The sequence below is a fragment of the Oculina patagonica genome, chromosome 2, assembly GCF_052425735.1.
Source record: "Oculina patagonica isolate OP01 chromosome 2, crgOcupat, whole genome shotgun sequence".
Taxonomy (NCBI): Eukaryota; Metazoa; Cnidaria; class Anthozoa; order Scleractinia; family Oculinidae; genus Oculina; species Oculina patagonica.
In genome coordinates this window covers 32573932-32595535 of record NC_135759.1, presented here as the reverse complement: position 1 = coordinate 32595535, position 21604 = coordinate 32573932, and the positions used below count along the sequence as shown (strand labels likewise).

The 21604-nt window shown below is 38.3% G+C and overlaps 1 protein-coding gene and 1 pseudogene across 3 annotated transcripts; one reads left to right on the top strand and one right to left on the bottom strand.

Annotated features, from left to right (window-relative positions):
- Nucleotides 1-1265: 1265 nt before the first annotated feature.
- LOC144644210 (peroxiredoxin-like 2A) lies at nucleotides 1266-8507 on the bottom strand (annotated as a pseudogene). Of its 2 annotated transcripts, none has more exons than XR_013569066.1 (5): nucleotides 8409-8507; nucleotides 6736-6980; nucleotides 5754-5888; nucleotides 4678-4720; nucleotides 1266-1917 (listed from the first exon to the last, which is right to left on the bottom strand). The product of XR_013569066.1 is annotated as a peroxiredoxin-like 2A, transcript variant X1 (transcript). The 2 variants fall into 2 exon arrangements; XR_013569067.1 differs by having other exon boundaries at nucleotides 8434-8507.
- Nucleotides 8508-8669: 162 nt separating this feature from the next.
- Nucleotides 8670-21029, top strand: LOC144644209 (protein lin-54 homolog). Its single transcript, XM_078503645.1, is given in 16 exon segments — nucleotides 8670-8816; nucleotides 10499-10787; nucleotides 11813-12318; nucleotides 13080-13100; nucleotides 13102-13248; nucleotides 13371-13462; nucleotides 14128-14202; nucleotides 14848-14950; nucleotides 15390-15443; nucleotides 16765-16792; nucleotides 16894-16946; nucleotides 18154-18253; nucleotides 18561-18660; nucleotides 19187-19268; nucleotides 19635-19728; nucleotides 20565-21029. Coding segments are annotated over 15 exon segments (1734 nt in total). The 5' UTR covers nucleotides 8670-8816; nucleotides 10499-10513; the 3' UTR covers nucleotides 20570-21029.
- The last annotated feature ends 575 nt before the right edge of the window (nucleotides 21030-21604 follow it).

The following is a 21604-nucleotide window of genomic DNA, read 5'->3' as shown; positions in this document are numbered from 1 at the left end:
ATCAATTACTTTATAAAAATTTCCTAAAAAATCCCTTAAAATGAACAAAATAAGTGTGAAAACAAATATTTCAAGCACTTTCCTTCCTATCAAGGAGACTTTGGTGACCTGTACTGGAGAGCAGGAGATTTGGCCCACATCAGGGAGGGCGGAGCCGGGGGGGCTGGGGGGGCTTTAGCCCCCCCACTTTTTCCGAAAAAATAAAGACTTTTTAAGAGAAGAGTCTCTTAAGCCCCCCCCCCCCCACTTAAAGTCACTAGTCAGCCCCCCCACCTGCCACCTGGAAAACTGCTCCGCCATCCCTGCACATCCGGGAGACTGCAGGATATATAATCCGGGGGGTGTTGGGGGGACAGGGGTCTGAACGTCACACTTCCTGTACCTTTTTCTCCCGCTTCCCACCCCTTTCTGTAGTGGTTCCCTCCCCCTTATCCCATTCCTCTTGCAAAATATAAGGAAATGTGGCAGGATTTTTCTGATTTCTTCTGATTCCCACCAGCTTGGGATTCCCACTTCCCACCCTCTCTTTTCCTGCCTCCCGCCCCTTTTCTCCCGGGCTCCCGCCCTCCTGTCCCCCTCCATGAGAGTTGGCATGGATACTGTTTCAGTTACCCACTTAGAAAAGCAGTGTGGAATTCCGTGTTTGCTGGTTATATATGGCCACATAGTCTACATAGAGGGAATTCGAGATGCCAACCTAAAAAAATTAAATCTGGGAGATTGCCAATTTTGCATAAAGGAACTCCAAAAATGGAGTAAAAAAACAGAGCCCCACCAATCCATTCCCAACATCAGCCAAAAAAGGCTAGGTAGGTATCTGGGAGATTTGGTGACCTGTATTGGCTGATAATCCAGGAGAGTTGGCATAGATGTAGAGGTGGTTTCCTGAGATGTGTCAAAGGACTATCTGAGCCCCCATCTCTTTTGGTCAGCACTAAGAAGGCCAATTCTCGATAGTTCTTAATTTTTAAGGATGCACTCTTGGTCATGATGGTGACAACCCAATCTCCATCCAGAGCCCACTTTTCTTGTGCTGACCAAAAGAAAAGCAGGCTCTAGCTGGGGGTGGGATCATGGTCAGCCAATGTGTGGTGCCATAAAATGTCCAACCCCAAAACAAAATAATTATTTTAACTGATCAACCCATTTTTTAGAAGACAAAACAACAGAGCACAAGACAACAGCACAAACCAACAGAAGGTTGGAGTAGAACAGAAATTATACAGAAACCTAATTATTATTCATGCCAGTCATACAATACAAACTTTAAAATTTGTAACACTTTAATGTTAATTTGTTGCAATTCTGTACCCTAACTCTTTTTAACTAATATGCCAGTATTCAATGTTGGAATGGCCTCTGTGCAGATATGCACAAAGAGGATTACGTAAGTAATTCAATGTTTGAAGCACTTAAAAGACCATGCAATTGTTATATCACTTGCAGAGAAAAACATCAAGCGCAGATTGTAAAAAAAGTTACTTAAATCTAAGCTGTCATAAGCAAGATAATAATACAGCTGGGTTGATCTTTCCTGGTTTCTCTCTTTAAACAAAATTTCCATCTAGATATCACATAAGAAAGCACTCAAAATTCTTGCACATTTCTGATTGACAAATTTTTAACACATCAATAAAGTTTTCCTACTTATTAACATTTTCATAAATTAAAAATACTAATAGTACTTATTTGTCTGTAATTACAAGTTTGATTTTATTCTCAAAACAGCATCTCTAACATCTTTAAGGTCCACTTTATCACCAAATTCTTTTTCTTTATGGTCAAGTAGGATTCCTTGCTCTCCAGGTCCTACTACAAAGACGCCGCCCAATAAACGTCCTTCTCCAACCATGTTGCCTTCAACACCCTTACCTTTTGCTCGGAAAAATGACTTCCACACACTAACACGTAAAAACCCTTTAAACAAGAACATAATAGCAATGAAAATCTGAAAAGGCTCAGCCCGGCAATGGCAAATTATGAGGCTGCTTATTGTGGTTTTCAGTGAAATGCAAACTCTGAAATTCAAGATCCAGCCAACGATTGCGTTTTTTGCTGCCATCAATCATAATTATGGCAACAGCTAACGAACCATGAAAAACGGAAACAAAAAAAATGGATCATAATTGACCAATCACAGCTGACAGATGTGACCTTTTGACCCAGTTGAAGTGAACTTCTGTTTCCTTAGCAACCCTCCAAGTTAACTTTTTTCCTTAGTGGCCATTTGGCCACTGACTGTTCAGGTTTGGTCGCCAGTAAAAAAATTTAGTCGCCAAAATATATGCATTAATTAATAATTAATTAATTAATAAACAGATTGATTAATAATTAATTAATTAATAATTAATAATAATCTTATTATTATCTAAAAAAATTGAAGGAGTAAGGTGAAAGAAGTACCTAATGTTGATTCAAGTACATGCTTTTATTGCAACAGTTGATCATTCATATGAGAATAGCTTCTGATCATAATAAAAAAGTACATATTAGCCTCAGTGTTGTGAGTTGATCACAGTTCTTATTCAGTCATTTTAAATTGATTGGCTTTTGCTTTTGATAAATTTTTACAATTAAACAATGTAAATGTACATGCCTTCAAATAGTTCCATTGATTTACAAGATTCAAGTTACATCACAAATATCAAAAAACAAAGGTTCAGACGGTCTTCATTATAAACTCTTGCTTGATTTTTTAATATTTTATAATCACACTTAAATAGCCACTTTGGAATGGCTTGATAAATCCAAACAATTCAAACTTTCATGCAATGAAATAAAGGTTTTTTGATCTTTAATTTATACTCTGTCTAGTTACACTTATTTGCAATGCAAGTCTACAGCCAGCACACAGAAATCCATATTTCTGCACTAACACTTAAACACCAAGACATAGCAACTGCTAAGAGTAAACTCAAGCTCTCCTGTTAGTCGACCGACTCTTCAACACTGACGCACAAAGCTGGTTGTGAAATCAACCCATCAAAAAGCGTGAGCATGCATGAATGAAACGTGTATTTTACCGCCATTTTCCCCGCAAAAATATTTGATGAAAATTAAGATTAAAAAAGTCACTTCACAAAGCACAGAAATATTTTATATATAATTTGTAATTCACACAAAATAAATACATATCAAACGACCCAGATTATATCAAGTTAAAATAAAAGATATCCTCAGTTGCAGCTGAATGGCGGAAAGTTTTCTATTGTTTATCTTGGGCGGTATCAAATTTTTCTTAAGCCCGTGAAGTGAAAACTATTTTTATCACATCGCTTATGATCATTTTAAATGTTCAACCAAGTTTTCTGCTTGAATAAGCAAAGTCAGCAAACAACATAAAACTTCATCTGGAAATTAAAAAGACTGCGTATTGAAATGGACAGAAAAGTTACAAATGTAACGCTTAATTTGTTTGTCATTGTAAATTTAATTTGCGAACGGAATGCAAAAACAGAATGCGAAAAAAAAAATTCACAAGTTTGAAGGCAATCACTATAGTTTTTATCGATGAAATATCCTACAATTAACCCAGGTTCCTTCACACAAGTCAAATCTATTTACTTGAACTACGAGCCGCTTTTCATTGCGGTTTTTTTATTTAAAGAATAAATATTACCGTGCATGTTTTGATAAGATTAGATTTCTAGTGCTTGTCTTACATTTGCTTTAACAAAATACGTTTCTCCAATACATCTGGATGTTTCTTAAATATATTGTGGTCGAGCTTTCCAAGCTTTTGCTTTTCCTCTTCTTTCCGAAGGCAAATGTTCAGATTGCGTGCGTTGTCTCACGCCTCAAGGTAAGATTTTCACGTGCCAAAGTTCAGTCGAGTGGAACGAATTTCGTCGTGTCGCATCCCAAACTCAAGTGAATGCAATTCCTTTATTTTTGGTGAAACATTTCATTTTATTCAGTCTCCATTTCTATAGGTAAAAATCCCATTACAATTAGCTTTACAAAATGAATTCTTAATGCTCAGCGCATTTTTTTTTTGCTCCAGAAGACAGTTCGCTCAAGCTCCTGACGCATAGGTCACGTAAAATTTAGTCGCCGAGCTGGCGACTTGCGTTCTAATTTAGTCGCCAGCGCCAAAATTTTAGTCGCCATGGCGACTAAAATGGTCGCAACTTGGAGGGTTGCTTAGAGGTCTGCTGAGATGGCTGACAGCAGCAAAAAGCGTAAACTGACGTTGATTGAGGATTGAATTTCAGAGTTCGCATTTCACTGAAAACTGCAATAAATTCACTTCATAGTCTGTACTGTATTTGCATCAACATGAACTAGTCCATTAATACCGTAGCTGTAATATTTCTTTGGAAAGCTTAAAATGTTGATATTTTTAAGCAGCAGAGTCCACTACGAGCCCTGCATTTTTACAAGAAAATCTGACCCAACAAGAAATGTATAATAATTATTTTTTCTACAATATGTTCCCCTGTTAAGGGCCACAGTCTGGTTGCTGAATGTTTATCCTAGAAAAACTTAAACAAAAAAAATAAATAATAGTTTTATCAGGAGAAAGCATGACAGTTACTGCAGTCACAGCCAGGTTACTGGAAAGTAAATAAGATTCAATTCAAGGAACATAGTAGCCATCCTACTCTAAAGCCAGTGAAAAGCCATTATTGTAAAATAAATCTGTTTTAAAGTTTGTTCAACATAATGTTTACTCACCACTTAAAGACATCCACCTCTGTTCAGGACCATAAAACTTTTTCTAAAATAAATGATTTCACCATGTTTAAAATTACATTGGAATAATTATAAAGTGCAATCCCAGACTAACCAAACCCTAGAAGATGTAATGAACAGACCTTTTGGGACTGTACACTGTACTTGTAATCAAACATGTAACAAACCTTGATTTACAACATATTAGTTTTACCGGTTATATTGAACATTGAATTTCCATCCTGAGACCATGCACCATGGAATAATTTGTTAACTAACTGTCAAAAAGGGGGGGGGGAAGCCTTGAGCCATGGGGCCCATACTACTGGAGCTTATCCTGGTTTCGGTAGCATTAAGTGGCTAGGAATATTTCTACTCCCTCCTGAATGGGATGCTAGTCCACCGCAGGGTCCAGCATTATGTCGCCAGTATACACCTGGGTGGAGAGAGGCACTATGAGAGTAATGTGTCTTGACCAAGAACACAACACAGTGACCCCGGCAAGGGCTTGAACCAGGACTGCTTGAACTGGTGCACTAACCATTAGGCCGCTGCACCTTCCACAACTAACTGTCATGTTTGCTTTTTTATCCCTTCCCTTCCCTTCCCTGTACAAAGATCCTTGGCTGAATAGACAAACTATGGCATCAGGAATTGTTCTTACTGACAGTTGTGTAACACATGCTGAAACAAAGATTAAGAAAAGCCTTGCGCCACCTTGTAATGTTACGTTGCACGGTTTAAAGTTTTTTAAACCAGGTTGATTTTTATTTTCCTTTGTCTTATATTGATTGACTACACTGATACTGAAATTTGAGGTTCATAAAAAAAAAAAAGTTGCAGTCAACTCTCTCTTTATGGACACCTCTATAAGATGGACACCTGTAAGATGAGACACCTGCTGTTGGTCCCGTCTCTGCCATTTTTCAGTCATTTTACTTTAACTAAACTCACTGTAAGATGGACATCTCCCTAAGACGGACAGTTGGAACCGGTCTTGACAGTGTCCGTCTTAGAGAGAGTTGACTGTATTGAAAATAACAAATAAAAAAAAAACAGGTTCTAGTACTGTTAATTACCTCTTCATCAAGATATATTGTAGAGTTGAGATATGGTTGGAACCCCTTCACACCCTTTCTCTCATGAACCACACCTACAAGGTTTACACCCATCTGGTCCAGTTCAGGTTTCAGAGAGGATAGCTCTAAAGCTTCCTACAATGAGAATTTATGCAAATAAAACAAATAGCCACACCAGAAGAAAACAAATTTATCCATAGTGTAAATGGCATACACTTCAGCACAGCTATCTACTTTGTGTCCCTAACTAATTACTTGGTTGTGATTTTTCGTTTAATGGTAACAATCTAATCAGACACACTTTCTAGATTAGTTGTGCTACCTTACATTAGTAAGGAATTTTTTCACATACCGGTAATTTGAATCAGACATGACTCTCCTCAATGCTGGGGATGAAACTTACTCAGAGATGAAAGATACAGTACTGTTCTCTGACTCAGCCTTAACACTGAAAACTGCTATCTGATGATGGGCTATCCTACTGAAATGATTTTACCACACAGTAGGAGAGTAGAAGCACAGGTAGCTTGCTGTTTATATAAATTTTAACCTCTTAAAATTTTACATTCATAACATCAAGAAACATTCACACATTAAATACCCTTGCTTGCATCTAAGCGTGAACATGTGCTGCCGAAACATGATCTGGTGCGATTAGTCATTAAACATTTTAAGTTTAGCAGACTGTAACACAAACTTTTGCACTCAAAATGTTTACCACAAATGAGTATAGGCGAAACCTTTAAACCTGGAGTGCCATTATCTCAAAAGGCATATGCATTCGACACAAATCAGGATAAATTTCTTTTAAAGTCTCCTGCATCCAATCTTTATGCCATTTCAAACCCAGCATGAGTTGAACTTTCTGCGCAAAAGTTGCCGTTACAGTACCCAATCAGATCATGTTTTGGCGGCAAGTGTTCAAACTTAGATGCAAGTGATGGTTAATCGGCTAAATACAACTAATTAATTTGCTACATACCTCTCTGCACAATGATCATCCTGGTCTTCTAACTACCATTATGACTGCTCCACCTTTCCTCCACAGTTCAGATGCCATCACGTCTTTTCCTGTCCCATCTAAGGCCTTCAGTTTAATGGCACTCAAGTAAGCCAAATCAGGTCTTGGACTGTTCTTGTACCAATCCCAGTTAGCAATAATAATACCTGTAAGAGCTGCTACCCCTCCAGCACCTAGAAACCATGCCATTTTGTATCGCATACGACCTGCATATCATCAAAAATTATAAAATACATTACTATGAAACAACTGTTATTTGGTAGAAAGAAGTATGGCCTAATGGCTTCAGTGCATTCAACTCCAAATACAGAATTCACAGGCTCCAGGCAGCTCAGGTTGTCATGTGGTACTGTCTTGTTTTTAAAAAGTTTCAGGCACTTTTTGGAGGGATTTAGCACATGATACATGAAAACAGCTCAAATCTGGCCATGATCCCTGAACTGCTGGTCTAGTAGGAAGCATGATTTGGTTATTTTGAGGATCATCATTTCATGATTTTGCCTGAAAACATTTGTTTAAACCAAAAATAAATTTATGTAAATCAATTTACACTCGTCTGGTGAACCCACATTGACAAACGTCACAAATACAGAGTCAAATGACTGACATGAAGAGCTCTCTCAGCTTGATTATGCAGTTTAGGACCTGCCGCACACTGTAAGCCCGCCAGAGAGAACATATCTTGCTACTAGACTTTCACTCAAATTAACTATATCAGTATTAAAAAAGCTCATTTTCTTTAATAAAGGGGTATCAAATGGTCTTTGCGAGCATTTGTTGGAAGCATGCAAGCACAGCGTTTTTCTTTGCGAGCACGAGCATTGACAAAAATTAGCCTTGCGAGCAACGAGCACTTTTCAAAAACCTACCCTCACTAAAAACCGAGCATGCGAGCACTTGTAAAATTGTGCGAGCACGAGCAAACGAGCCCCCATTAAATTTTGTGAGCATTGCGAGCACTGCCACATTTTGACGCACCATTCATGACCCCTTAAAAACAATGTATATTTACGATATTTAAATAAGTGATTCATGAAATTGTCTACATGTAAAACATGTAAGTGATTCGTGATTGGGACACCCCCTCCCCCTTAACCACCCTGTTCCTCACCCCAGTAAGCTCCCTCCCTCACAAGCTACCACACCCCCTCAATGCAAGTTCCAGCTACAGGGAACCCTGATATAACGATAGCCAAGGGGGCAGTAAATTATATCGTTATATCGAGGAATCGTTATATCGGGGTTCCGTCCCATACATTTTCTTTGCCGGGACATACATATTCATCGTTATATCGGGAATATCGTTATATCGAAGATCGTTATATCGGGTTCCACTGTATTTATCTTATGCTCTAAGGTTTGATAGAGAAAATTTTCATGACCACTTTAACAATCACATTTATGCTTACGTAGACTGTCTACACAATGCATATATTGGATGAAAGATACGGATGAAAGCGTAAACGCAATATAGGCATTAAGGCTCAAGTTTAGACTAAATATATAAAATGATCAATTCTGAGCTAAAGAAATGTTTACTGACTAAGCTCATCGAAGAGCTTACAAGTTTACCTGAAATTTTCAGGACGAAAAGATTTTGGAAATCTACAGATATATAGCAAATAGTCTTTCACCTTTAAAACAACGTAATATCATTACCAGATGTGCATGTCAACAAGCAAAACCTCTGCTATTCCCCTCGAATTCAATTCGTTCCATTTTGTGGCACACTGTCACTGAGTGTTCGCACACTGAGGGCTTTCTCTCCCGAAGAGGCTGAAGCGACCGAATTCCACAGTGAGCAAAGGACCAATCAAAATCACCAAAATCCATAACTATTGTTTTCTCGTCCAATCAAAGTACGTCTAGATCCGATGCATTGTGGGATGATTTTCTTTCGCTGGCAAAAGCGCGTGATTTTGAACAACAAGATGTCCGCAAAGTGGAGTAAATTGGGTGTCTTTACTACGTAGTTTTTATGGGATTTTGGCATGGAACGGACGCTTGTTTTGGACGCTGTTTAAGATCGATGTATCTTGCAGGTAATTAGTGGTTGTTCAAGTGTCGTGTCTCTCGACGGACTGCTAATCGCGAGTGAATACGTGGTGTTTCGCCTAGCGACCGTACTAATTCGGGGCGAAAGAGTTACGTTTCTTTTCGCGATTATTATGTTTTAGATTTCTTCCCCTAAACTTTAACTCGCCTTTTTATATGTATTAAGTTTCAGTGTAAATCACCTCAGTGTTTATGTGAATTTAAAGTGTAAAATAGCCACCTACAACGCGGCAAAAAAATTCGTGTTTTAATTGTAAACTTTGAAGCTCGATTATGCTTATTCCCTTTTGTCGTCAGTTCTTTTTGTTGCATTAGCCGGCAGCCTTCCCGTTGCGTCTGTAACTGTTATACAATGATCGAATTGCTAACTTTTTTTGAAGACAAGCATAATTAATATCTGGGAGTATGAAAGCCATTGATTGTTTACCAAAATTATATTTGCATTGTCGTGAAATTTCGATTTTCGCATGGTGGGATTTTATAGAATGAAATGTCTGCCATTCTTTGCATGCTGCAGTTATATGTTGTCGATCTCCGTTTTATGTATATTGCAAATTATATCTCGATTAACTATTTTAAAAGCAGTCAAATTTATAGTTACTTTCTGATTTTCAAGAATAATAAGTTAAAAGTTATTTAGATTACACTCCTTTCATTAAATACCCATATTTCAGCTACTAGTTAGTGCCAAATCGATATATTGGGTACAATAAGATTCTGAATGTTTGCAGCCCAAACGTTACACTTAAATACTTGAATAAGTTAAATTTATCTTGTACATTTAACGAATTCCAGCGATGTGTATCAAAACAGTGCTAAATGATACAACAATCTGCAGCAGTTCGAATTTATACGTGTACTAAATTTAAAGGCAAGGGATTATGTTATATCTGTTAGAACTCTGACCTTCGTTAAAATTTGTATATAAACACTGTAACTTGAGCTTGAAATGCAATGTACTTACCTCTTACCTTAAAGCTATGAATATTACATGTAGCTACAAACTTGCTTTCTTAGGACATGAGCATTTTGCCTTATCAATCCTACAACCACACACTAAACCTCTTTGCATTTATATTTTTTGTAGTCTTTGAGCATTGACCATGCTAAGTTATGCTGCATTTAACGATACTGTATTTTGTCTTAAATTTTACTTGTGACCGAAACCAGGGCTCGAGACTAATGGTAGCCAACTAGCCTCAGGCTAGTAGAAATGCAATTCTGGCTAGTAGGTTCTTTGCTTTCACTAGCCAAAATGGGTAGTTAAAAATTTCAGGAATCTGATTGGAAGAAAACCATACATGTACATCGAAATTGACTCCGAGAGAACAAAACTCACAAGTACACTGTACTCACATGTAAAATTATCAAAGACTGTGGACAAGCTGAAATTACCAAAAAGTGACCTAAAATAAACCCTAAAGATGATGATAACAGAGCCAGTGACGACGGCAAAGTGCCTCTGCCCAAACATAAACCTGAGGTAGCTTGAGAATTCTGGCTAGTGGAAAATTGGTTCTGGCTAGTGAAAACAAAGTTGTCACTAGCCAATTGGCTAGCTAGCAAAAAAGTTAGTCTCGAGTACTGGAAACAATCATTTGAAAATGATAGGAGTCAAACCTGGCTTGACTTGTAGTTAACGTTTGCACCTGATTAATTCCTCAAACAGGGAACTTAATCTTTTATGGAGAAAATAATTACAGTCAAGCAAGAACCTATTGATGATGCATACCCCACACCATCAACAACAGCGACAGCAACATCAGCAACTACTATTACAACAACAACTCAAAATGTAACAACAAAAACCACTACTATAGCTACCTTGTCTACAGGAACAGCAACAACAGTGGCAGCTACTGCAGTGACTGCAGCACCTGAAACTCAAATATTCTTTATACAGCAACCTAAACCAGAAGTTCAGAAAACACAATGTACTGTGGCAGCAGGTACACAAGGTTAGTGTGGATATGTAAACACAATCATCAGTCCCATGATTTTAATATGAACCCTCTTAATGGACGTTCCTGCTAATTTCGCTTATTGCATCCCTACTGCGCACGTAATTCATGTCGCAACGTCATGCCATACAAGACTTTAAGCGGTCTGAGCTGCCGTTCCGCTACGCTTCGCTTGCAAATTGCTCTCTTAAATGCTCGGCTGACCCGCTACTTTTATCTTCAAAGGACTTCTTTCGTTTATTGATATCTACATTTTGAGAGAAACTGAAAAAATCTATCGAGTGGAAGCTCGGCTCTTTTGTCACTTTGACGGTTTGACTTCCACTTTTTAAGACTCTCCTTTCTGCCATTACGACAGTTTCAAATTTGTTTCTCCAGGGTTAAATTTTACAAAAAAGATGGCAAAATCTAAGAACTATTTACGCAACAGACGTACTTCTTCAAAATATGATTAAGATTGTTGGCCTCCGTTTACTCATCTTCGATATTTTTAACAATAAACCCTGCAAACCATGCTTAATTACCGTGCGCCAAAATTAGGGTAGTTTTCCAGACGCTTTTTCTCTGAAACGAAGTCAGTGACCCGAACTTTTTTTTGCATTTCCTGACACAAGTAACTCATTATCTGACCACAGCAAAAAAATTAATAATATCTATGAGTAGAAAATTTTTGCGCGAACATCTCTTAAAAGGAACAGTATCCCTGGTTGTTGCTTCCTTTTATACTCATTCTTTGCCTTAGGGTTCTCATTAGAAGGCGTGACCCAATTCCAATCAATTGGAAAAGGGCTAATGGTAAAAGTGTTAGCATTTTTTTTTTACTCAGCCTGCAAATACATACTACACCGTCTCACACTTCTTGCGGTTTGGCAATTTGCAAATGATCAGTCGAAAGATTAAACTGACAGGAGAGAATACAGGCTGTTGTATTTGCAGGTTAATTTTCACCTTATATGTTTATTTACCGCCTCAACTTTTAGTGATAAGTACAATATTTAATTTAATTACCGTGTTTCAAACAGGCACTGCTGTAACATCAACAACAGCCAGGACAATAACAACAGCTGCCCAGTCAAAGCCTCCTTTAGTTGTCATCTCAGGTAGCCCCATCAAGCTGACTCCGTTATCAAGAGCTGGTGCTGCCTTGACAGGGGGACAGGCGAATTCTGTTGCTGCAGGCAATTTTACATGTACCTTGGTTCATGTGCAGCCATTTAATGCCGCAGCTAAGCAGCACATTGCACCTAAAGCTGGAGGCTCCCCAAGCAAACAAACTCTTCCACTGCAACTTCAAAAACTGGTTCCCATTAGTGTTGCAACTACAAGTCTGGGGAAGATACAGACAGGGGCAGCACCTCAATTCACTGTAGCTGCCCCTGCAGGGCCTGTCTCCACTGTGCGGCCCATTGCTCCTAAAGTGAACATTGTGTCAGCAGTTCCTAGTGGTCAGACTGTTCAATTAACAACACCCACACTCCAGGTCAGGAACATTGCTCCCACTGAGAAAACAGCTCAAGTACCTCAACAGGTATGTGCGTATGTGCGTATAAGGTGCGTATGCAATGGACGCTCATTTCTGAGCGGTACTGTATATGTACCTCGTTATTTAAAAGGGCACTGTCCTGTGTAATTACTGTGTTTGTTATTGTAACACACTTTTAAGAAGCTCTTCAATTGATCACAGGTTAACCAACAACAGTGATAAGTTAGATTTCATGTAAGGAAATACCTAATAACAACACTTTTCTTTAACATATCACTTACTGATCCCTTAAATATATACCTGTAACCTAAAGTTTATATTCTCCTCAATTTACTCTTGGAGTAGATGTTGAGGTAACCATATAAATTTATTTTTAGTTTAAATTTTTCAAACCAGTTTGATTTTTATTTGCCTTTGTTTCAGATTGTCTAGTTCCAGAAAATATCCATACTCTCCCCACAAAAAGGGATTGGAAATTTCCTCGGGGGGGGATGGGGGGAGGGGGGGGTCTCAAAGACCAAAAATTTTAAAGAAATGTATGAAATTTAACTGAAATTTCCAGAGGGGTGGGGGTTCTTTTAAAAAATCCCTTCCGTGGGGTAGGTATGGATATTTTATGGAACTGCACATTATGATAGTGAATATGAGACAATGAAAAATAAAAATCAAACTTGGTTTTCCAAAATTTTAAACCAAAACTAAATTTAAACCACAACATAGACATCAATCTAACAACTGAACACTCTTCCTCTGGAGATTGTGTATAAATATTAATATGTCATCTTGTGGATTCTTTTATTTGTCAGCTGGCACCGAAGCCTGCCCAAGACCCAAGCATCCACTGGAGCTCAGCAACCAAGGCTTATCGTACCAGCTTTACCTTCTAGCATACCACAAATGACTGCTACAGGGGCCACAGGGAACATTCAATTTCCTCATGGTGTAATAAGTGGAGGGGTGGTTTATCTTCCACAGGTTAGTGATGTATGTATGTAAGAGGGAAAAAAGAAAACAAGAAGCATGCTAGAAATCTTCCTTTCTGGAGGTTTGTATGATCTTTTGTTAAATGTTGTTGGATTTTTTGTTTTATCTTTCAGCAAGCCCTAGCGTCTGGGGGTTTTCCTATTGCAGTACCTTTACAGGCCAATGCGCTAAATACAGGAGCACAGGGAGGAATGACTGTTAATGGGTAAGGGTATCAAACTAAGAGTACTTGCAGTAAATGAGCATCTGAAAGGTACCCTTCAGGAATGTTCTCTGTGTCATGCTGTAAAATTCATAAAGGACAGATGTTCTTAGTGTTTGATTCTCACAAAAGAGCATCTATGATCAAATCCCAAAGTTATGCAGGTGATGTTAGATGTTGTCCATTATAATAATTATTTGAAGCCAGAATGTGGAAGACAGCATTGTTTAATATCTGCTTATAACAGCCCCCCCCCCCCCCCAAAAAAAAAAGCCAATTACACTCTAAAAATTTTATAAACCAGTTTGATTTTTACTGTATTTTCTCGATTAACATCACGCCGTCTCCGGCTTTTTCCCCTTATCTTTCGGTTAGCGTGAAATATGTACATAGTGGCTGTCTGTCATTTCTGACGGGCTGAAAACTGTGGAATCAAATCGCCGGCTCTATAGGGTCAAGTGAACGCGGGGGCGTACGAAATACGGTATTTTCCTTTGCTACAAATCATGTTATTGAAAATGAGACAAGGAAAAACTATAATCAAACTGGTTTGAAAAGTTTCAAAACAATTACAAATGTAAGCCATAATCCTGGCACTCAGTGGCCTACTGTTCCAACAATAAGTGGCAGTATCATAATGTTCACAAAGTACAACCTTTTATTTGTAGGAGTTCTCCTGAATCATCACCACCCAACAGACCACGCAAGCCTTGTAACTGCACCAAATCACAGTGCCTTAAACTGTAAGTTGAACTTGTATGATGCACATCCATAGATCATTTATTGGCTCATGTTAATTTGGTGCACTCCATTCAACCAAAAATTCTGGAAATTCAGGAGTGGGAGCAAATGGTAAAAAAATAACCTGTGCAAGTGTCTAGAAAAATCCAAAAACTGTTGAATTTCCAAAATGCAAGTCTTTGACCAAAAACTCTGGGAGCAAAATCAAATAATTTTCTTAACTTTGTGCATACTTGGAAAACGCTTTTTATATTGTAAATTTCAGAAAACTGCCTTCCTGGGGCAGTCAATGGGAAACTTCTGATTTGTATGTATGTATTTGTCACTGAAAATTTCTGGCAATTCAAACTGGAAGTTTGGTTGCCTGGGAAAAGCCCTCTGTTTTGTGGGCACAAATTCCATTTTTTGCTTACAAGCTTACATGTACTGTAACTTTATTTTTTTTTAAATGCCTATTGGTTCAATTTCACCCTCGGTACAATTTGATATTTTCCTAAAAGTGTTATATATTCATTATCATATATTACCACACACCAGCACAAAAGAAAATACCAAAACCCGTACCAAGGAAGTAAAGGGTAAAGTTGAACCACAACACATACATTTTTGTAATACATGTAATAATGGTTTGTGTGTGATGCTCATAGGTACTGTGACTGTTTTGCCAATGGAGAATTTTGTAGCAATTGTAATTGTGTCAATTGCTCAAATAACATGGAGCATGAAAAGGAGAGGAGTAAGGCCATCAAGGTATGTGTGCAAAGTGGAGCTAAGCAAGATTATTGTACTTTCATTAGCACATACAAGGACAGGGTTTGTTGACACTTTGAAAATCTTTGAAATTGTTAGAGTTCACGGCCTTTTGTGGTATAATTTTTTCAATATCCATTCCGAATCCCAGTTTTCAAATTTTCAAAAATTTTCCAAAAAATTTTAAAACTTAATGTAAAATTGACATTTCTGTATGAATTTATAATGATTTCTACAGTGCATAATAGGATGGATCTTTCAGTGTGTCCTTGAAAAGTTGCATTTAAGTTGTTATTGTTTCTTTCTATTTTCTAGTTCATAGTAACTCTACCTTCCTTCCAAAGGTCCTTACAAATCATGCGACAAGGCAAAATAATAATAGATAAATTGAATAAATTAATTTAAATGATCTCACAACAATTCTGTCTTCAATTTTAAGGCTTGTTTGGAGAGAAATCCTCAGGCTTTCCATCCAAAAATTGGAAAAGGAAGGGTAAGATTTTCCTCTTGTAAGATTGTTTGACTTGTTAGACATGCAAGCCCTTCGCCGTGTACACAATGGTGTTGAATGGGAACCAAAGATTACAGTGTCTGTATAGCTTGTCGCTCATGTTTGTTCCTGTGATGATAAAAATAATCGAAAGATTTTTCTTACTCAATTAAGAGATATACTAACTGTATGTACAGTATTACCTTTTATCTCCTGATCAAACAGGCATTTGCAAATGCTGGTTTTCTGATTAGGGAGGAGATTTTGAGAACCCTGAGGAAAACCCTCAGAGTAGAGGGAAACCAACCCCAAACTCAACCCACCACTTTACAACTGTTAGAGGATCTGGGGCACACTGGTAGAAAGCATATGCATCCAATTTCACCTCCCTAGACAAATAGGACTGTTTGTTCATAATGCAGGGCTTGAGACTAACTTTTTTGCTAACTAGCCAACTGGCTAGTGACAGCTTTGATTCCACTAGCCAAAACGTATATTCTACTAGCCAAAGCTTTCAAGCATGGTTTTTTGGGGTTTTTTCCCAAGCCAGCGGAGACAAAACCAGTGACAAATCAAACAAAATAGGTTTTTTCCTAAATCCATGGAGTCTGTTCCACGAGGCACTTCGTGGGCACTTTCTGTTTTCATTGGGTCTTTTCCTCCTTTTTCTCCTAACCACTCAGAATATCTCGGGTATCCAACGGAACGAATCTTAAATGTACATGAAAGCTTTTTTGAAAGCGTTCAGTGCCCTCTCACCCCTTCCCTACCCAATCACTGATACGTACAACTACAAGCCGATTTCCCAGGCCGCTAATAATTAACAGAAACAGTTTTCTTTCACTTGTCGCTTTCGTCACCGGAAATTCCTAAAAGAAGTATCAATGATCTTTGTTCGCTTTTCGGAAATTCAGCTGTCCATATTCTTTGATATACATGTATGTCAACAGTTAACTTGTTAGTTCTAATTACTCTCTGAGAGTCGATTTCAATTGTGCGGTTTCTTTCCACAAAACTGCCTGAAATTTTCACAAGCCATTTTGGCTAGTGAGAGGCCAAAATCTACTAGCCAAAACTGCATTTCTACTAGCCTTTGGCTAGTTGGCTACCGTTAGTCTCGAGCCCTGCTGGGCCACACTGGTAGAAGCATTCCCCCCTCCCCAGACTTGTTATAATGTACACCCCTTGACAGTAACTAAACACAATACTTTATAGTCTGAATAATTGTCATGGCCTCTTTCTACTCACATGACAAATATTAGCCTGGTATCTATCTGATGCTATATAGGAAAGGTTCGACCTCACAAATCTGTCTGATTTTTAGGGCGATGCTGACAGACGGCATAACAAAGGTAAGATGTGTTATCCCTGAAGCTTACCATTGTCTGACAACTCTTGATGCATGAGTGCTTGATGTGATTGTCTTATGGGCATTTCAAATTATCTTTACCAGGCTGTCACTGTAAGCGTTCAGGATGCCTCAAAAACTACTGTGAATGCTATGAGGTACGGAAGTTGTTTTGTCTCAGATTAAGTGTGACACTTAGTTGCTGTCAACGCAAGAAACTTTTGTTTAGGAAACAGTTATTAATTTGTTGCTAAAGTTGTCGGTGAAGTGTAGCATGTAGCTGATTCATTTATTGAGAAATGTAAGCACCAAGCCCATTTTTCTCTAAAGACCAGGGCCCGGTTGCATAAAACGCCCGTAACACTTACGGGTATACGTAGGTGTACTCGTAACTTAAGTGAGTTGCATTAAATCACTTAAGTGCTCCACTTACGAGGTACACGTAAGTGACTGCACTTACGATTTTCGTAAGTGTGCACTTAAGTGTCGTTTATGCAACAGAAATTGCGGGTGTTGCATAAAACTTTTTTTACGTGAAAAATAGCACGTAAGTTTACGGGACCTACATAGGTCCCGTATCTTCAGTGAAGTTGACGAGAACGTTTTCTGAGAGGTGAAAGGGAAGGTTTTTGTCTTTATTTAATACTTAAAATGCGCTTTGTTATCCACTGCTTACGTTTTTTTAAACACCTCATCGACAAAATAAAAAACAACATAGATTTCCGACAGATGTCGAAGTAAAATCACGTTTGAGTATCATTTCCACTCATTTGTTGTCTCATTTAATGTCTAATGTAGAAAGTCAAGCCTTTATACACATCTCAAATGAACAAAAAATTCAATCAGAAAAAAAATTTAAAATGACTTGTAGAAAGTCTACACAAAGTTACGTGTGCCCGTAAGTGATCCCGTAACTTACCCCGTAAGGCAGACACTTACGAGTGCGCTTAGTGTGTTCCATGCAACACCCGTAAGTGTACCCATAGCAGATTCATAAGTGTCCCACTTAAGTGAGCACTTAAGTGGGCGTTTTATGCAACCGGGCCCAGGCGCTTCACTCTGTGGAAGGGATAGTGGCCTGGTGTTGTCGTAGATTGAGAGGTCCTGACTTGAGAGCTAGGCAGGGTCATGTGTTCTAAGGCAAGACACTTCAGTTTGGTGGTGTCTCATACAAGCAAATGGAAAGTGTTGCAGAAACCTAAAAACAATAAGAAAAAATAAATAAACTGTTCTATATAGTTACGGTATTTAAGTTGAATTGCTAGGTTGCTTGCTTGCTTCTTTGTTTTGCCTTGAAATGTTACTGATACATGTAGCTTCTTGAAGTGTCTAATTTGTTTTTTTGCTTTCTTCATTTGTTTGCAGGCCAAGATTTTATGTACAAATCTTTGCAAATGCACAGGGTGTAAAAATTTTGAGGAAAGTCCTGAAAGGAAAACCTTAATGCACTTAGCAGATGCCGCAGGTGAGTTAACCTGACCAGAAGAAAAGCATGACATTTGTCTATCAGCCTTTGAAGCTCAACTGTCACAAAGTAGTCAGTTGTTCAGATGCTTACTTTTTCTGGAAGAGATTTTGATACTTACGTGGTGTAAAATTGTGTCTTGGTTTACTTTTATTATTGGAACTGTAAAGTCAGGAGGCATTTTCTAACCATGCTAACAAAACAGATTATTCGACAAGTTTAAGTTTTGGTATTAAGAAGGTCTTGTCTTAGTTATTTATTTTGTTGCATTTAAATAAAATCCTGCTTTGCTCTTGTTTCTATACAGAGGTTCGTGTGAAGCAACAGAATGCTGCCAGGACTAAACTGGAGTCTCAGATAGAAGATCTCCCATCCCGTCCAACCTTCTTGTCCAGCTCTGGAGAGAGGTTAGTATGTAGGAGAATAACATTTTGTGTCATTGCTGAGAATAGCATTTCAAGAGTGGCTCTCGGTCTCCACTCATTTGCATTTGGTTACTTTAAAAAACCCCTAGGAGAACCCAAACGATTGTGCCTTTATTTGTGCAGCATCGATCGAACTCTTGCTTAGTAGGAAATGATCTTTTATACCATGCCATAGAAAATACAGCCAATCAATTCAGAGCCGTTGTTTTCGCGTTTCACTCCCCCCATCGTGCCTGCTCTTTCTCCATGTGCTTCTTGGCTGGTTTGTTACACACTTCTCTGGTTCTTGGAATATCCCACTTGTCACTTGTTTTTCTGTTCCACTCCCAGGCTGTGTGTACACCGAAAACACTGGGATTTCCATGTTCCACTCGTTGCATACTAGTTGTTGTGATGGGAAATCTTGTAAACTTGACCCTTTGTGTGAAGAGATGGGCTGTATTGTAGTAGGGGATGAGAGTTTATTAAAAACAAGTTAATTTAATGATGTTGTATGTTGTTTTTGCAGACTTCCCTTCTCATTTGTGACAGATGAAGTAGTGCAAGCCACTTGTCAGTGTCTGCTGGAACAAGCTGCCGAGGCAGAAAGTGTACGTTTATTTTACTTCAGGATTTTATCTTTGTGTTATGCTTTAAATTCCTCAAGTCAGATGGCATTAATGGAAGCTCTTCTGTGTCCTTAGCCCTGGAACTTGTCAAAACATATAAATAAATAAATAAATAAATAAATAAATAAATAAATAAATAAATAAATAAATAGTTGACGATCTGAAAAATGAGAACACACGTGAAGGGTGTCGAAAACAGTACTCCTCCCCTTACTAAATGAAAGAGAGAGTTCTCACTCACTTTTACTCCCTTACCCTCTCCCCGCTAAAAATTACTTCCTTACCCCTTGTGCTCCCTCCCTTAAAATCGTAAAGGTACTCAGGCATCTCTTTCGTTTCTGCTATCAGGTGGGAAAGTCTCAGGCAATGACCGAAAAGATGATTCTTGAAGAATTTGGTCGCTGCTTACTACAAATCATTCACACAGCAAACGGAACAAAAGGCAAGTCGTGTTTTTATTTACTTGATTATGTTTCATTTGTTCTTTGTTCTACATTTTCTCTTCCCCTCCAGATCTTTCTTGTCGGGGAGGCGTATTTACACAGCGAAAACGAGCAACGCTGATTTAATGGTAAAGGAATAAAGTTCAATGCATTAAAAAATTATATTCGGGATTGAAATTATATTCCTTTACCGTTAAATCAGCCTTGCTCTTTTTCCTTGATTTATAACTTTATTTAACAATTAGTCCTTCGTTTTCTTGAGCAATGTCCGAGGCGGACTTCGCTCGGCGGTCTATGTGTGACTCTAAGGATTGCAGTCCAACTACATTTGTGCACTTTGGACAATCGATCCTGAGGTCGCGCGCGGACTGTTTCTTCGGCGATGCAGTGGGAGACAATCAGATTCGCGGATTTCCAATGAACACGACTGAGTTTCTACTAAACCTGATTAGATCCTCCATTAGGATATGGTGCTTCTGCTTTGTTACACAGGGTCGATTTCATTCTTTGCCAATAGTTCCTCAATTTCCAAAATTGTTCAACAGTTTATTCCTCGAGACAGTATTAATGCCTCGTTAAGCAGACTAGTAACAAAAATAAAGACACTTAGCAAATGGCTTGTCACGCAAACTTTGGGGAGGAAAATTGTGTGACACACCATCTTAATTTGCCTTTTTTAAAGTAAAAAAAAAATCTCAAAACTGCCAATAAAAGAATTGTATCGCAATGTAAGGAGACGTGACATTTTTAAAAACTTGGCATTAAAGTCTGCTGGCGTATTTATCACATGTTTCTCTGTTTTGATTGTTGTTGGTTGCCCTGTTTGTCTCGACAGAATGATTCCTGCACTTGATAGTCCAGTCGGTCCAGGAATGCACATAACTTATCATCCATGATCGGATTTTTTATCGCGCTGTTGCGTCCTCTGGAATCTGGCCAGCAAGGTCGTAATTTTTATCTCGTAGTAAAAGTAGTGTAAATAGAAGTTTGAAAACGTTTTCGCCTGTTTACTATTTTAAACGCTCAGTGTAAATATCATGCTGTGTTGACTAAGTTAGTTATTCTCGTCGTTTGCGTGTCGCCCGAAGGACACCCGAGGGACACCCGCAGATACGGGGCATACAGGGAAACGTCCGGGACGTTGACGAATTTTTAAGAATAGGGAATGCGGATAGACGTTTATTAGTAATAGTAACAGCAGAACTCTCCTGTACGTGTCAAAACTCAAATCACTATCAACCGTGTTTTGTCAGTTCATATTCGTCAATAAACTGTGTCCATTAGTGGGCAACGCGAGGAATATGTTTCTCATTTTCTTTTCTGACTGTCATCTTTCTTTTTTTATCTCTCTGTTCGATTTTCTTGTTTCTTCTGTTAATTCCTCAAACTCAATCAAGTTAAAACAAAGAAAATTATAACCGTGACGGAGGTTTGGATTCCTACGATCTTAATTAACATAGATTCTCACTATAGCGATTTGAATTCTCCATTCGACGAAGATATATCAAACACTCGAGACAGTGTTTCATCGGCTATCCAAACACCTCGAATCTTCGTTAGAAATACTCCGCTTCGCGTCGTATTTTCAACTCTCATCTCGGTGTTTGGATATCCCAATGAAACACTGTCTCTTGTCGTTGGATGTTGTCCTTCAGTATCATTTTAAATGAAAATGGGAAAAGTTCAATTGAGGCCTTACACTGCTGTAAAATGATATTAAAATCGTTTAAAAATCCAAGCTTTCGCCGATCTACGGCATCTGTCTCGTGTTTGATATATTACATCAAGGACAGCCTAGTAGATGATCCATTCACTAGTAGGCCGTTCAAATGTCAAAAAGTCCTTTTCAGTAATTTTCTTCCCCTTCGCCGCTCG